We start from the raw sequence: 17301 nt of genomic DNA, 5'->3' as shown, positions 1-17301 counted from the left end.
TGTTGTTAAAAGGAAAGGCCATGTAACACAGTGGTAAAATTGCCGATTTTTTGCAATGTGTTGCTGCCATTAAATTCTAAGTTAGTGATTATTTGAAAAAAAAAAAGTTTCTTATTTGGAACATTAAATATCTTGTCTTTGCAGTCTATTTAATTGAATATAAGTTGAAAAGGATTTGGAAATCATTGTATTCTGTTTTTATTTACAAATTACACAACGTGCCAACTTCACTAGTTTTGGGTTTTGTACATGTTTAGTTCCAAATCATGTTGTCACTTACTCCAGGTCTCCTGGAAGCAGACCATGTTGACTCCACACATGGCTGCAACTCGGACTATTTCCCCAACCCTGCTGTGCACAGCATTGACCTGTAAGGAGACGACCAGCGTGTTTCCAGCAGGAGTTATATCTTTGCAGTCTATTCAATTGAATATGAGTTGAAAAGGATTTGCAAATCATTGTATTCTGATTTTATTTACAAATTACACAACATGCCAACTTCACTGTTTTGGGATTTTGTACTTTCACCCTCTCATGTAGACAAATACTGGAAACACCTCTTACTATTGCAGTGCATTAATACACATATACTGTAGAAATGGGATAGCATCCTTCCAAACTGAGCATTATTATCTTTGCAAAGGTAGAATTGAATTACCTGAGACTTTCAAAGCTCCACACGTTCTCATCTGGTGAACAAGTGAGACACAAAGTGACTTTTTCCAAAAGTAGTGCTGAAGCTCTAACACAAATGACTTTGAATAAAGCGAGTAATGTAAGAAGAAGACCTGAATAAAAAGTGTACCCACTACTTCCTGAAAACTCCTATTTTAGGTCACTTGTCACAATTCATCTATCAGGGGTACCTCAGTTTTCAAACGCCTCACTTTTTGTGATCCGACAAAAAATCTTGGCCAAAATATTTCCCTCATTTTTTGTCCGACCACACATTGCGCAAAACAAACTGTCGTATTTTTCGGACTATAAGTCGCAGTTTTTTTCATAATTTGGCCGGGGGTGCGACTTATACTCAGGAGCGACTTATGTGTGAAATGATTAACACATTACCGTAAAATATCAAATAATATTATTTAGCTCATTCACGTAAGAGACTAGACGTATAAGATTTCATGGGATTTAGCGATTAGGAGTGACAGATTGTTTGGTAAACGTATAGCATGTTCTATATGTTATAGTTATTTGAATGACTCTTACCATAATATGTTACGTTAACATACCAGTTGGTTATTTATGCCTCATATAACGTACACTTATTCAGCCTGTTGGTCACTATTCTTTATTTTAAATTGCCTTTCAAATGTCTATTCTTGGTGTTGGCTTTTATCAAATAAATTTCCCCAAAAAATGCGACTTATACTCCAGTGCGACTTATATATGTTCTTTTCCTTCTTTATTATGCATTTTCGGCCGGTGTGACTTATACTCCAGTGCGACTTATACTCCAGTGCGACTTATACTCCAGTGCGACTTATATATGTTTTTTTCCTTCTTTATTATGCATTTTCGGCCGGTGCGCCTTATACTCCAAAGCGACTTATACTCCAGTGCGACTTATAAATGTTTTTTTCCTTCTTTATTATGCATTTTCGGCCGGTGCGACTTATACTCCGGAGCGACTTATACTCCGGAAAATACGGTAGTTTGTTTGCCCGAGTTGTTTCAGAGTGCCCACAGAATTCCATGTGTTGGCCTCTGCAAACATTCTTTTACTCATTTCAATGATCATTTCATTTGATTCTGCAACGTTTTCTGCATGTAAAACGCCATAAAATGTGTTCATATTTTTGACTGTAATAGATTAATTGGTTCTACATTTTTTCTTAGGGGGAAAAATGATTCAGTTTTCATTCAATTCTGATTACTAACAAAAACCAAGGTACCTCTGTATTGTACTTTCTCTTAATCCGCTTAAGTTTAAAAAAAAAAACAACAACACATAATTAAACAATTAAAAATTCATAGTTAAACACTCAAATACAATATAAAACAATTCAGCATTACCTATTCAGTTCAATCCTGAACTGAGTCCAGGCTAAGTGGTGTTGGCTGTATAAAGGGGAATAAAGTAATGGAGTCTTCTTAGTGTGACGTGTTGGACCCAATAGCACCGATGAGGATGGCCAAACAGGATCTGGACCAAAGGAGGAAGTTGTCAACTTCCATAATGTCAACCGACAGTTAATCAGCTCTCCTTAAAGATAAAGAGAATGTCCTCGTCTGTCCCGTAGCTCTTTCGAGCCTCCTCAAAGTTAGTGACGGTGGTGCAGCAGACACCTGAAGTAAACACAGAAAATTAGATATCGTCAAAGCAGTTTTGCAACTTTGTGAAAACTTTTCCCCCCTAAACTTTTCTTGCACCGTATGATGAAAAAAATTATCAAATTATATACCGTTTATTAGATATGTCGATAAACGCTTTAAAATGCAATATCGGAAATTATCGGTATCGGTTTCAATATCCTGAATTTCAGTGTCCGGATTTCCACCCGGACAACATTTTTGGGGGCGTGCCTTAGAGACACTGCCTTTAGCGTCCTCTACAACCTGTCGTCACGTCCGCTTTTCCTCCATATAAACAGCGTGCCGGCAAAGTCACACAATATATGCAGCTTTTTCACACAAATAAGTGAATGCAAGGCATACTTGGTCAACAGCCATACAGGTCACACTGAGGGTGGCCGTATAAACAACTTTAACACTGTTACCAATATGCGCCACACTGTGAACCCACACCAAACAAGAATGACAAACACATTTCGGGAGAACATCCGCACCGTAACACAACATAAACACAACAGAACAAATACCCAGAACCCCTTGCAGCACTAACTCTTCTGGGACGCTACAATATACACCCCTCGCTAGTAATAAATTCTAATGTTGGATGTTCACTCCTTCACACAGATGAGTATAGAATAATATTTTCAACGGCCGAAAAGGGCTCGACTTGGAGAGGAGGTAGGCCTACAGTCCGGATCACAGGTGCGACCTGTTCAGCAGCAGCAGGAGGAGGAGGAGGAGGTTGACTGACTGTGGCAGGACACCTCTGCCTCTGTTTCACTTCATGTTGCTGGTAAATAATATGGTTGTAGTAGTAGGCTAAAGTTAAATTATTTAGTATTGACTAATTAAAGGGACGTCTGGGCTTCCCTGCTTAAGCTGCTGCCCCCGCGACCCGACCTCGGATAAGCGGAAGAAGATGGATGGATGGATGGATGGATGGATAATTAAAGGGGCAGAGCTTTAAGAGACATTTTAGCTTTTATATTTTATAAGATATATTTTTTGTAAGAACCACAATTAATAAATATATTTCAGTGAATCACTAATTGTTCAAATCTGTATATAAATATGTACATAAAATGTTGTAATTATATTCCAACTCCGCGTTCTTCTTGGTCATCGCCGCTGCCGCCGCCACCCCCCACCCCCCAGCCACACCACCACAAATAGATGCCTGTCCTGTGGGAAACACTGTATGTTAATTCCACGACTGTGTATATCGGTATCGGTTGATATCGGAATCGGTAATTAAGAGTTGGACAATATCGGAATATCGGCAAAAAAGCCATTATCGGACATCTCTAATCTGAATACTTATGCATTTATTTTTTCATTTTTTAAATTTGCAAAAATGTCTACATCCATCCATCTAATTTCGCATGGAGCTGGAGCCTATTCCAGTTAAAAAAAAAAAAAATCTGTCAAGATGTGGTGCAGAGTGTACATTAAGGAGAAATAAAATGAACTTTTTGGATTTCGGCAAATGGCTGCAACGAAACAAAGAGTGAATGATTAAAAAGGGGTCGGAATACTTTCCGTACCCACTGTAGATAATATCGATACCAAGTGCAGTATCAGTATCGGCTGGATACTAACCAGAAAAAATTGATATTCTTTCAAGTTAATTCTGACATAATAATAAAAGGGTTTTGTGCAGTATTTCCCACCCCTACCACTACAATGAACACAGCGGCAGTTTTCTGTCACATTTTGCCACCTGCTGATCAAACTGAATTGAGACGCTAGTGTCTTTTACATCAGTGGTCCCCAACCACTGATTGATTGGTACCGTGGATCGATTGGTACCGGGCCGCACAAGACATTTATAAAAAAAAAAATCTATATATATATATATATATATATATATATATATATAAAAAAAATGTTTTTATTAAATCAACATAAAAACACAAGATACACTTACAATTAGTGCACCAACCCAAAAAACCTCCTTCCCCCATTTAAACTCATTCACACTCATTCACACAAAAGGGTTGTTTCTTTCTGTTATTAATATTCTGGTTCCTACATTATATATCAATACAGATCAATACAGTCTGCAAGGATACAGTTCGTAAGCACACATGATTGTATTTTTTTATGGGACAAATGTTCACACGTTGACTGGTCCGTAGTTACAAAAAGGTTGGGGACCACAGCAGTGCCGGCCCAAGCCTCCATGGGGCCCTAAGCAAAATTTGATTTTGGGGCCCTCTATTTCTGCCAATAATATATAAATAATATATAAACTCATTGCGGCTCTGGCAGTGTTGTTTACATTATCCTATTGTCAGCCTGGCATGTCTTTACAAATGACATGTCATTTATAAAGATATGGGGGTGGCCCAGTTAAGAACATAAATAATACCAATGAATGAACGAATGATGTCCAGAGTGCCACATATGGTTCCTAATCTTAAAATGTAGAAAACATTCAGCTACAAGAGTGGCCTGGGGTTGAACAGTCCAAGTGATAAAGCTTTGTATTTACAGTAAAAGTGTCATCTTGTCTCATCAGTCTTGTACATATTAGTCTTTAATTACTAGTTTATATTTTTAGTTAATTGTTCATATTTAATGTTTACTTTGTACAAAGAGAGCGCAGTCTACTGAAGTTAAATTCCATGTGTGTTAAACATAACTGGACAATAAAGCTGATTCTGATTCACTTTATTATTTTTGGTAACAAAAACCTGAAACAGCAATGTGCAAAAATGTTGACCTAAAATTGTGTTTTTGTACAATAATATATCTTTGATCATTTAGAAATCATCAGTCAGACTCGTACATGCAAAAAATAAAAAATAATAATTTTGTTAATTGCTTTTGGGGGCCCCCTGGTGGCCGCGGGGCCCTAAGCAAGCGCTTAGTACGCTTATGCCTTGGGCCGGCTCTGGACCACAGTTTTACATGACATGACAGTCGGTCGACACAGCAGATGACAGGACTGTGAACTTAGTCTGTATTAATTTCCCCTGATGGGATGCAAATACTCACGGTCAGAATATGCAGGGTTGTTGTACAAAATGCAGCCAGTGGTCCTGTTGAAGCCGCGCACTACCACAAAATGACCCTGGTACTCTGGCTTCCTGCAGAAACACTTCTGGCCCACAGGGAGGAAGCAGCAGTATTTGACAGGTGCAGAGCAGAGTTCACATGTCAAGATGACAGCATTGATGAGCACGATGGCGACGTGACGCTGTTCCAGGTGGGACTCAATTTCCTGAATTGTCACAGAGCTGTGAAGAGATGAGAAACAGAGTTATTATCAGAAACAAGGCCACACTAGCCACTGTCAATCAAGGATACCTACCATTTCTTTACCAGCACACCATTGTTTTCTGCTTCAAGGAAAAGCTCATTGACTCGATCTTCTTCCATATCAAAATGCTTCTTATAAAATGACTGCAAACGGAAAAAAAATAGCCATGAATAACTTCATTCATTATTAGTTTTTGTTTGTAGAAATGACAGATGTGTTCTGCGCATCCCTATGGGGCAGAACTTTGTTTTAATGGGATACGACAAGCGGCCAATCACACGTGTGCGTATTGAATTACAGTCGTAGTCAAAGGTTGACATACACTTTTCTTTCTTTAGTTTATTTCGAACATGAACACACTTACATCATAATACATCACACAATTTCATATCATTTCATTTGACATCATGCCCGAAAAGGAGTAGGAAGAAGCAAAGCTTATTTAATCCTACCCCTTTCCCACTTCAAAGCGTTTACAAATATATAGAATCATTTACTGACCTTTTTATATAATAAAATAACATCTATGAATTAGTATACAACAGTTTTGTAAAATGTAATTAATTAATTAATTCAGTCATTATTAACATACTGAGATGAAGAATATCTTATTTTCAATAAGGTTGAAAGTATTTCTCATAATTCTTCTTCTTTGTACTCTGTAAGCACTATTATTTTGAACAACCTCTTAAACTGGATCATATCAGTACAATTTTTAACTTCTTTACTTAATCCATTCCATAATTTAATTCCACATACTGATATGCTAAAAGTTTTAAGTGTTGTACGTGCATATAAATGTTTTAAATTATTTTTTCCTCTAAGGTTATATTTCTCCTCTTTAGTTGAGAAGAATTGTTGTACATTCTTTGGTAGCAGGTTATAGTTTGCTTTGTACATCATTTTAGCTGTTTGCAATTTTACCAAATCACCGAACTTTAATATTTTTGACTAAATAAATAAAATTTACATTATGTTCTTGTAAAGAACATTATGTCATGGCTATCCTAAGTTTCCAATAATTTCTACAACTCTTATTTTTTTGTGATAGAGTGATTGGAGCCCATACTTGTTGGTCACAAAAAACATTCATGAAGTTTGCTTATTTTATGAATTTATTATGGGTCTACTGAAAATGTGAGCAAATCTGCTGGGTCAAAAGTATACATACAGCAATGTTAATATTTTCTTACATGTCCCTTGGCAAGTTTCACTGCAATGAGGCCCTTTTGGTAGCCATCCACAAGCTTCTGGTTGAAATTTTGACCACTCCTCTTGACAAAATTGGTGCAGTTCAGCTAAATTTGTTGCTTTCCTGACATGGACTTGTTTCTTCAGCATTGTCCACACGTTTAAGTCAGGACTTTGGGAAGGCCAAAACAACAACAGCCTAATTCAGCCATTCCTTGACCAGTTTTGACGTGTGTTTTGGGTCATTGTCCTGTCGGAACACCCAACTGCGCCTAAGACCCAACCTCCGGACTGATGATTTTAGGTTGTCCTGAAGAATTTGGATGTAATCCTCCTTTTTCATTGTCCCATTTACTCTCTGTAAAGCACCAGTTCCATTGGCAGCAAAACAGGCCCAGAGCATAATACTACCTCCAACATGTTTGACGGTAGGAATTGGTGTTCCTGGGATTAAAGGCCTCACCTATTGCTGAGTATTGTGGCCAAAAAGCTACATTTTTGTTTCATCTAACAACAGAACTTTCCTCCAGAAGGTCTTATCTTTGTCCATGTGATGTCAGATGAAACAAAAATTCAGCTGTTTGGCCACAATATCCAGCAATATGTTTGGAGGAGAAAAGGTGAGGCCTTTAATCCCAGGAACACCTTTCCTACCGTCAAGCATGGTGGTGGTAGTATTATGCTCTGGGCCTGTTTTGCTGCCAATGGAAATGGTGCTTTACAGAAAGTAAATGGGACAATGAAAAAGGAGGATTACCGTATTTTTCGGACTATAAATCGCTCCGGAGTATAAGTCGCACTGGCCGAAAATGCACAATAAAGAAGGAAAAAAACATATATAAGTCGCACTGGAGTATAAGTCGCATTTTTTGGGGAAATTTATTCGATAAAACCCAACACCAAGAATAGACATTTGAAAGGCAATTTAAAATAAATAAAGAATAGTGAACAACAGGCAGAATAAGTGTACGTTATATGAGGCATAAATAACCAACTGAGAACGTGCCTGGTATGTTAACGTAACATATTATGGTAAGAGTCATTCAAATAACTATAACATATAGAACATGCTGTACGTTTACCAAACAATCTGTCACTCCTAATCGCTAAATCCCATGAAATCTTATACGTCTAGTCTCTTACGTGAATGAGCTAAATAACATTATTTGATATTTTACGGTAATGTGTTAATAATTTCACACATAAGTCGCTCCTGAGTATAAGTCGCACCCCCGGCCAAACTATGAAAAAAACTGCAACTTATAGTCTGAAAAATACGGTACCTCCAAATTCTTCAGGACAACCTAAAATCATCAGCCCGGAGGTTGGGTCTTGGGCGCAGTTGGGTGTTCCAACACGACAATGACCCCAAACACACGTCAAAAGTGGTACAGGAATGGCTAAATCAGGCTAGAATTAAGGTTTTAGGATGGCCTTCCCAAAGTCCTGACTTAAACATGTGGACAATGCTGAAGAAACAAGTCCACGTCAGAAAATCAACACATTTAGCTGAACTGCACCAATTTTGTCAAGAGGAGTGGTCAAGAATTCAAGCAGAAGCTTGTGGATGGCTACTGTTGCGTTTTGGACCAGTTGTTCCTCCCAGGGAATTCAAGTCACAAGTCGCTCCCAAGCTCTTTACGACACTTAAAGCTGAGTAGAAAAACCACCAGAGACAGAATAGGTATTTTGTAATATATTTGCAAAGCTTTGCATATACATTGAGACCAGTCCAGCATAGAACATTCAATCGCGCCACCAAGATGGCCGGCCCCCCCCCGACAAAACCCTCTCCCCTCTTAAGTCTCTCTTCCTCCCCCCCTGGCAGTCATGTCTCTCCAGCCAAAACACATGCTTATTATCTCTCTCTCTAACATTCCTCACTCAAGGTTAAGCACACAGTTTTGCAGACAACCAAAAGACCACATTTGGAAGAAAAACACTAGCTGTTTTGTAATATGATTATGAAATAAAAAGAAGTAACACTTAAATTCGGATATATGTAAATATCTGCCTCCGACACTACCAAAAGCGACTTATTGCAGTGAAACTTGCCAAGGGACATGTAACGAATTATTAACATTGCTGTATGTATACTTTTGACCCAGCAGATTTGCTCACATTTTCAGTAGACCCATAATAAATTCATAAAAGAACCAAACTTCATGAATGTTTTTTTGTGACAAAAAAGTATGTGCTACAATCACTCTATCACAAAAAAAATAACAGTTGTAGAAATTATTGGAAACTCAAGACAGCCATGACATTATGTCCTTCACAAGTGTATGTCAACTTTTGACCACGACTGTATATTCTCTCTAAAAGGAGGGATCAGCCCATCCAAGCACAATGAACACTTATAGTTTTACTTGGTTCCATTTCTGGTAATGTGGATTGTTTAAAGTTTGTATGTTAATTACATTTTCATTTAGATATTAGATAAAGTAAAGATGCTTTTGTAACAGAACAAAATGAGGAAATTAAAAGAATAATTATAAAAGCACTGAACACAAAAGGGCTTATGAACACAGAAACCCTTCAGCTAAAATATGAGGCTTTATATGACACTAAATTTAAAGAAGCTTGCGTATGGCGTCACATTAGTGCCAAAAATCCGAGCGCATAAAAACTGTTATCGCGCGCTGATTCTCCACTTCGTGCGCGCGCGACACCCTTTTGCGCGCGCGCGGTGCCTTTCTGCGCGCTCTCTGTGTACTCCTGGCATCTCTCCTCGCGCTGTCATGTTTCTTTTTGGCACTTTGGGGGCGGGTATGCTTAGACGGCCCCTTCTTTCTGATTGGCTGTGAGCATTTTTCATATGACCAATCATTCTCCAGTGTAGCAACGTTGTAGCCATCTTACCTCGGACATCTAGCCTCAATCATTACATTGATGTCAATGGTACATGTACTAATTAAATTACCATAACTTGCTCGATTTTCGACCAATTTACAAACAGTTTGCCTTGTTACAAATCTTATTACATGTAGATATGACATAGGATGCTGTACCTGTTGAAATTACCTCTTTCGCTTTAAAAAAAAAAAGACTTAATTGTGCAACATAGTTGTGTAGGGTCAGTGTTAGTCAGTTCTCTGATTATTTTAAACTGTTTCAGAATACATTATTAAAAGCTATTATTAACATTTTAAAAACAAAATTCAAAGATTATTTCATTAATTTTATGGCTGAATCAAAAGAAATTCCATAAATTGGAAAACAAATGTTCAAGAAGAAGTGAAAATATAAAATAATGTTATGGTTGGATGTTATTGCTGGTGGACCAGTTCTGGCTGAAAGATGTGATTATGGTGTTTGTTGTCTTATTATTTATTTGGGTCACATTTTGTATTACCCTGTATTGTGTTTATGTGGTATGAAATAACCTTCATCAGCGCGCGACATTTTTTTATCCACTTCTTCCTCCGTAAATCTTGATACATATTGACGATGACCCGCCCTGCTATACTTCTGATTGGCTCTGAGCATTTTTCGCCTGACCAATCAGAAAGAAGGGGCCGTCTAAGCATACCCGCCCCCAAAGTGCCAAAAAGAAACATGACAGCGCGAGGAGAGATGCCAGGAGTACACATAGAGTGTGCAGAAAGGCGTCGTGCGCGCGCAGAAAGTTACCGCGCGCGCAAAAAGGCACCACGCACGCGCAAAAGGGTGTCGCGCGCGCACGAAGTGGAGAATCAGCGCGCGATAACAGTTTTTATGCGCTCGGATTTTTGGCACTAATGTGACGCCATACTTGCGAGTCAGCTCTCACTCATCAAAAAGCCAGACTTCTCACCAGTTGTGCAAATGTACCTGATTCCTAAAGCCCTTATCAACGCCCAGTGTCTGCGTGTAGAAGCAATGCTTGATTCCTAGATGGCACATGAGGTAGGCCAGGTCAATAGTCCACACGCTCTCTGTCATCTTCAGCTCTCCGCATGCCCTCTGAAACTCCTCATCGCTGATGGGATGCAGATACCTGCCACAGGACAGTCACAGGCTCACTCATACTCCTTCTACTACTCACTAAAAGCTTATACTGTAGATATGGTTTACTTACAGTGGCAATAGATGGATTTTAATATCAGAGGTTTCATGTACATTAACATTTACATCCGTGTCTGCTTGGTGAGTTTGGCGCATGACAATGAACTTTCAGAAATACACAATACCCCAAATTGTGGACTGCTGTAAAGATTGCACTTCTGTAACTTTAGGGGAAGCAGAGAGGTTTTCAAAGCTAAAACTAATGAAGACAGAACTGAGGCTTAATCTGTCTCTCAAGAATGCCTCTCTGCTCTGTTATCAGCATCAACCATGTCATTGCTGAACAGATTTCATATGATGACATTGTTGATTACTTTACATCAAGGAAAGACAGATTATATTCAGATGGCAATTATAGATCTAGTTTCGTTTTACAGTGTTCAAAAAAGTATGCTTCCTCTAGATCAGGGGTGTCAAACTCAAATACAGAGTGCGCCAAAATTTAAAACTAAACAAAGCCGCAGGCCAAGGTTGAACAAATTAACCTTTTAATAGGGACCCAAACAAGTTTTGCATTGAATATTGAACAAGCAAGGCTTATATAACTTTATAGTGACATGCAAAATCGAGTTTCAAATAATAATAATAATAATAATAAAATATCAATGGCATATCAAATACAATTTAAATAAAACTTCTGAGGTAAATATCAACATGAACTTTTTCCACAGGCTAATAAATTTGAAAATAAAAATAACGATGAATAAACCAACCATTCAGGACTTTAAACTGCTCAGTTTGCAACACACTGATCTAATCTGATGTGCACAAGCCAGATACCTGCCATCTTTTCTTGGATTCTAGTACATTAATGTCGGGGCTCAGGCTTTGAGCTGAGGCAACCTTCATTATCGAACAAAGGTGTTCATCAATCATTATATCCCGTAGTCCACCCGGACCGCAGTCTTGGGGGCGTGCCTTAAAGACACTGCCATGAACGTTCGCTTTTCATCCATTCTAACAACGCGCCGGCCCAGTCACAGGGATATGTGCGGCTTCTGTCCGCACACACAAGTTAATGCAACGCATACTTGATCAACAGCGATACAGGTTACACTGAGGGTCCCCGAATAAACAACTTTAACATTGTTAGAAATATACGCCACACTGTGAATCCACACCAAACAAGAATGACAAACACATTTCGGGAGAACATCCGCACAGCAACACCACATAAACACAACAGAACAAATACTCAGAACCCTTTGCAGCACTAACTCTTCCGGGACGCTACAAAATACACCCCCACCCCCCCCACACACACACACAAACACACATTCCTTGTAACGTACCGGAAGAATTAGTGCTGCAAAGGGTTCTGGGTATTTGTTCTGTTGTGTTTATGTTGTGTTGCTGTGCGGATGTTCTCCCGAAATGTGTTTTTCATTCTTGTTTGGTGTGGATTCACAGTGTGGCGTATATTTCTAATAGTGTTAATGTTGTTTATATTGCCACCCTCAGTGCAACCTGTATCGCTGTTGATCAAGTATGCGTTGCATTCACTTGTGTGTGCGTGCAGAAGCCGCACATTTCATGTGACTGGGCCAGCACTCGTTGGACTGGATGAAGATTTTCGGGAGGGGCACTGAAAATTTTGAGTCTCCCGGAAGGGTTGTCAAGTATGAGAGTTGTCAATTATGAGAATTAGCGGTGAACGCGGTGTTACCGCGGCACCGCCGATTACTGCGGCGGGCCAGTTCTAGTGTTAATTTGATATCGCCTCAAGGGCCAAGTGAAATTACATGGCGGGCCACATTTGGCTCGCGGGCCAGAGTTTGACACCCATGCTCTAGATAAAAAATAAATAAATAAATATATATATACAAACCCTGTTTCCATATGAGTTGGGAAATTGTGTTTGATGTAAATATAAACGGAATACAATGATTTGCAAATAATTTTCAACCCATATTCAATTGAATATGCTACAAAGACAACATATTGGATGTTCAAACTGATAAACTTTTTTTTTTTTGAAAATAATCATTAACTTTAGAATTTGATGCCAGCAACACGTGACAAAGAAGTTGGGAAAGGTGGCAATAAATACTGATAAAGTTGAGGAATGCTCATCAAACACTTATTTGGAACATCTCACAGGTGTGCAGGCTTATTGGGAACAGGTGGGTGCCATGATTGGGTACAAAAACAGCTTCCCAAAAAATGCTCAGTCTTTCACAAGAAAGGATGGGGCGAGGTACACCCCTTTGTCCACAACTGCGTGAGCAAATAGTCAAACAGTTTAAGAACAACGTTTCTCAAAGTGCAATTGCAAGAAATTTAGGGATTTCAACATCTACGGTCCATAATACCATCAAAAGGTTCAGAGAATCTGGAGAAATCACTCCACGTAAGCGGCATGGCCAGAAACCAACATTGAATGACCGTGACCTTCGACGGGACTGTATCAAAAACCGACATCAATCTCTAAAGGATATCACCACATGGGCTCAGGAACACTTCAGAAAACCACTGTCACTAAATACAGTTCGTCGCTACAGCTGTAAGTGCAAGTTAAAGCTCTACTATGCAAAGCGAAAGCCATTTATCAACAACATCCAGACACGCCGCTGGCTTCTCTGGGCCCGAGATCATCTAAGATGGACTCATGCAAAGTGGAAAAGTGTTCATATATATATATATATGGTGGTTCGGGCATCTATATATGTAGCCGAGCTAAATTTTATTCTATTTTATTTTAATTTTGGTCATTTATTCACATCATTTTTTGTGGTGAACTTCCCCAAAAGTGTTTCTCATTGTAAATAGGTTCCACTTTATTATTTTCCATTACATACCTTTTTGTTTCCCTGGGGGGTGATTTGGCGTTGCACCTTTGTGACCAACTTCAGTGAGCACTGACGCTCGGAGCTGGTAAGTCACGTTTATGTCTCTCTCCCTTTGTTTTTTTTAATAAACTTTTTGGTTGTCGTTCTTAAAAGTGTTTTGTGGGAATGCGCACTGTCTTGTGACTTGTTGGTGGGCGTGCGTGTTGAATTCCTGAATGTTGGTTGTTGAATTAGTGACAAAAAAATTACTTTTGTATGCTAAATTATGTGTGGATTAGCTTATTGCTAGCGGCAGTTGTTGCGGGGTTTCCTGGTCTCGTAAGTTTACGCACGGGTCAGGGGCTCTGTTGTGTGTCTGTGTGGACATCACGGCAAAAGATCCCTTTTGCCGTGGACTGTGTGTGACGCCCCGTTGTTTTTGTTTCTATTCAAAAAAGGTATGTCTGTTATGAGGTTTTTTTTGACATAGTTTATTGTATAAAAGATATAAAAAGAGTCGATGTGGGTGGGAAAGATGAGGTGTATTACTGCACATTTTAAGGATCATTTTTCTTAATATATATTGTAATTTGCTGAAGTATATATTTTATATACTGTGTTTTATTTAATTAATTGAATTGAGACTATTTTATGCTTTATTTACCTTTTCATTATTATTATTATTATTACTATTTTATTTATTATTATTATTATTATTTCCACATTAAGAATACATAATTGAATTGAGTGAGCACTGACGCTCGGAGCTGTGGAGAGATCCTTTTTGCCGTGGACTGTGTGTGACGCCCCGTTGTTTTTGTTTCTATTCAAAAAAGGTGAATAAATCCTCCATTATTCAACTCCTGTGTGTGCGCCTCACTACAAGATACACAACGCAGAACAGTGACTGTTACATATATATATATATATATATATATATATATATATATATATATAGCAGCGAGAATACCAAGAAGCGCATATGCCAAATTTTCAAAGAGAACGGCCTACGGATCACGATTGAAGCCAACAAGCAAACCGTCAACTACCTCGACGTCACTTTCAACCTGAGAAATAACAGCTACCAACCATTCACGAAATCCAACACAACACTCCAATACGTGCACCATGACAGCAACCACCCACCCACCACCACGAAAAGAATACCTACCGGAATTAATAAAAGGTCATCGATGCTGTCATCTAGCAAAGCTGAATTTGACCAAGCAACCCCCCCGTACCAAAAAGCACTTGATGAAAGCGGATACAATTTCACCCTCACCTATGAACCCACGCCAGGAAACCAACCAAAAAAGAGCAGAAAACGAAACAACATCATCTGGTACAACCCCCCATACAGCAAAAACGTCTCAACTAACATTGGCCACAAATTCCTCATTCTGATCGACAAACACTTCCCCAAAGGCAACACCCTAAGAAAAGTATTCAACAAGAACAACATTAAATTGAGCTACAGCTGTATGAACAATATACGACAAATTATCTCAAACCACAACAAAACAATTGCAAATGAGCCGTCGGCCCCCGGACAGAACGACTCCAAAACCAACAAAGGCTGCAACTGCCGCAAGAAACCTGATTGCCCTCTCAACGGGGGGGGCTTACAAACATCAGTTGTTTACCAATCTAAGGTAACACGCAAGGACATTAACACATCCGACACATATGTAGGATTAACCGAGGGAGAGTTTAAAACCAGATGGAACAATCACAAGGCTTCTTTCAGGAACCAAAACCTGCGGAATACTACAGAACTCAGCAAACACATTTGGGACCTCAAAGACAATAATGTTGAATATTCAATAACATGGCAAATTCTTGCATCCAGCACACCTTACAATAGTGGTAATAAAAGATGCAACCTATGCTTGAAAGAGAAACTGTTTATTATATACCGTCCAGACCTGTCATCCCTCAACAAGCGCAGCGAAATTGTATCAGCATGCCGTCACAGACGGAAACACCTCCTAGGTAACACATGAGCCAATCACCACGCCCCTACGCCAGCCTGTACCTACCCACTCTGTGCCCTATACAAACCATGGTATGTGAATGCTTCTATTAAAATCTCCTGATGATTGAGGGAACCCCTCATGAAACAGGCCTGTAGAGATGAAGTAGTCTTGTGATTTTTTTCCCCCACACACATATATATATATATATATATACACACCGTATTTTCCGCACTATTAGCCGCACCTAAAAACCACAAATTTTCTCAAAAGCTGACAGTGCGGCTTATATATATATATGGATTAATATTAAGATTCATTTTCATAAAGTTTAGGTCTCGCAACTACGGTAAACAGCCGCCATCTTTTTTCCCCGTAGAAGAGGAAGCGCTTCTTCTTCTACGGTAAGCAACCGCCAAGGTAAGCACCCGCCCCCATAGAAGAGGAAGCGCTTCTTCTTCTACTGTAAGCAACCACCCGCCCCCATAGAAGAAGAAGCGCGCGGATATTACGTTTCATTTCCTTTGTGTGTTCTATGTTGATATACGACTCCATGCGCGCCCACATCACAGATGGTGTCAAAAAACAAGTGAAGCACACAAATACAACACTCGCCGTCATTCCGGGTGGATTAACCAAAGAACTCCAACCGCTCGATATTGGTGTCAACAGGGCATTTAAAGCACGACTGCGAACGGCGTGGGAACAATGGATGACCGAAGGCGAACACACCTTCACTAAGACAGGGAGACAGCGCCGGACGACATACGCCAACATCTGCCAGTGGATCGTAAATGCCTGGGCGGATATTTCGGTCACAACTGTGGTCCGAGCTTTCCGGAAGGCAATGACTTCGACGAGACGGAGCCGGCCATTTTGGATCCCGTATTCGCCCAACTTTTTAATTCGGACACCGAAGGAGAAGAATTCGAGGGATTTATGAATGAAGAATAACTTCAGAAAGTGAGCGTTATGTTTATTTTGTGTGTTGTGACATTAACGTTCGAGCAACATTAAGTTATTGATGTTATTGCTCTGCACTATTTTGAATTTTACTATGTTTGTGATTGCACATTTGCACATTACCGTACATTTTGGGAGTGAACAGAGTTGTTAGAACGCTGGTTTTTAATATATTATTAAAGTTTGACTGACCTATCTGACTGTTTTTTTGACATTCCCTTTAGCGCAGTTAGATGCGGCTTATAACACGGGGCGGCTTATAGGTGGACAAAGTTTTGAAATATGCCGTTCATTGAAGGCGCGGCTTATAACCCAGGGCGGCTTATGTTGCGGAAAATACGGTATATATATATATATATATATATATATATATATATATATATATATATGTATGTGTGGGGAAAAAAATCACAAGACTATTTCATCTCTACAGGCCTGTTTCATGAGGGGGGTACCCTCAATCGTCAGGAGATTTTAATGGGAGCATTCGCATACCATGGTTTATATAGGGCACAGAGTGGGTGGGTACAGGCTGGCCTAGGGGCGTGGTGATTGGTTCATGTGTTACCTAGGAGGTGTTTCCGTCTATGGCACACCAGACTGTATCTCACGGTTAAACTTCAACTAAACGCAGCTTTAACTAAATAAGTCAGACTTCTCAATGCAATGATGCAAATGATAAACAATGAAGATGGGGGAGGGGTTCTAGCCTGGCAAAGTTCTTTGCGTTCATTTTTGACCTTGCAGCCTTGACATGATTGCCCCTGTCGGCCACCGTACACACCTTGTATTC

General features: G+C 39.4%; 1 protein-coding gene across 3 annotated transcripts in view; it reads right to left on the bottom strand.

The window, feature by feature from the left end:
* Nucleotides 1-17301, bottom strand: part of LOC140676624 (protein GUCD1-like) — a 20278-nt gene that overhangs the window by 2368 nt on the left and 609 nt on the right. For 2 of the 3 annotated variants that reach the window (XM_061985965.2, XM_072914326.1), the window contains 4 exons: nucleotides 10571-10736; nucleotides 5618-5709; nucleotides 5302-5543; nucleotides 1037-2295 (listed from right to left, as the gene is read on the bottom strand). In XM_061985965.2, coding sequence (XP_061841949.1) covers nucleotides 2204-2295; nucleotides 5302-5543; nucleotides 5618-5709; nucleotides 10571-10736 — 592 coding nt within the window. In that variant the 3' untranslated portion in view covers nucleotides 1037-2203. Of the gene's footprint in view, nucleotides 1-1036; nucleotides 2296-5301; nucleotides 5544-5617; nucleotides 5710-10570; nucleotides 10737-17301 lie in introns of those variants that run through there. The other variant, XR_012050744.1, reaches the window with a different exon arrangement.

Source organism: Nerophis lumbriciformis, linkage group LG12 (genome assembly GCF_033978685.3).
Source record: "Nerophis lumbriciformis linkage group LG12, RoL_Nlum_v2.1, whole genome shotgun sequence".
Taxonomy (NCBI): domain Eukaryota; kingdom Metazoa; phylum Chordata; class Actinopteri; order Syngnathiformes; family Syngnathidae; genus Nerophis; species Nerophis lumbriciformis.
The sequence above is the reverse complement of the archived record's forward strand: the minus strand, read 5'-3'. Positions and strand labels throughout refer to the sequence as shown.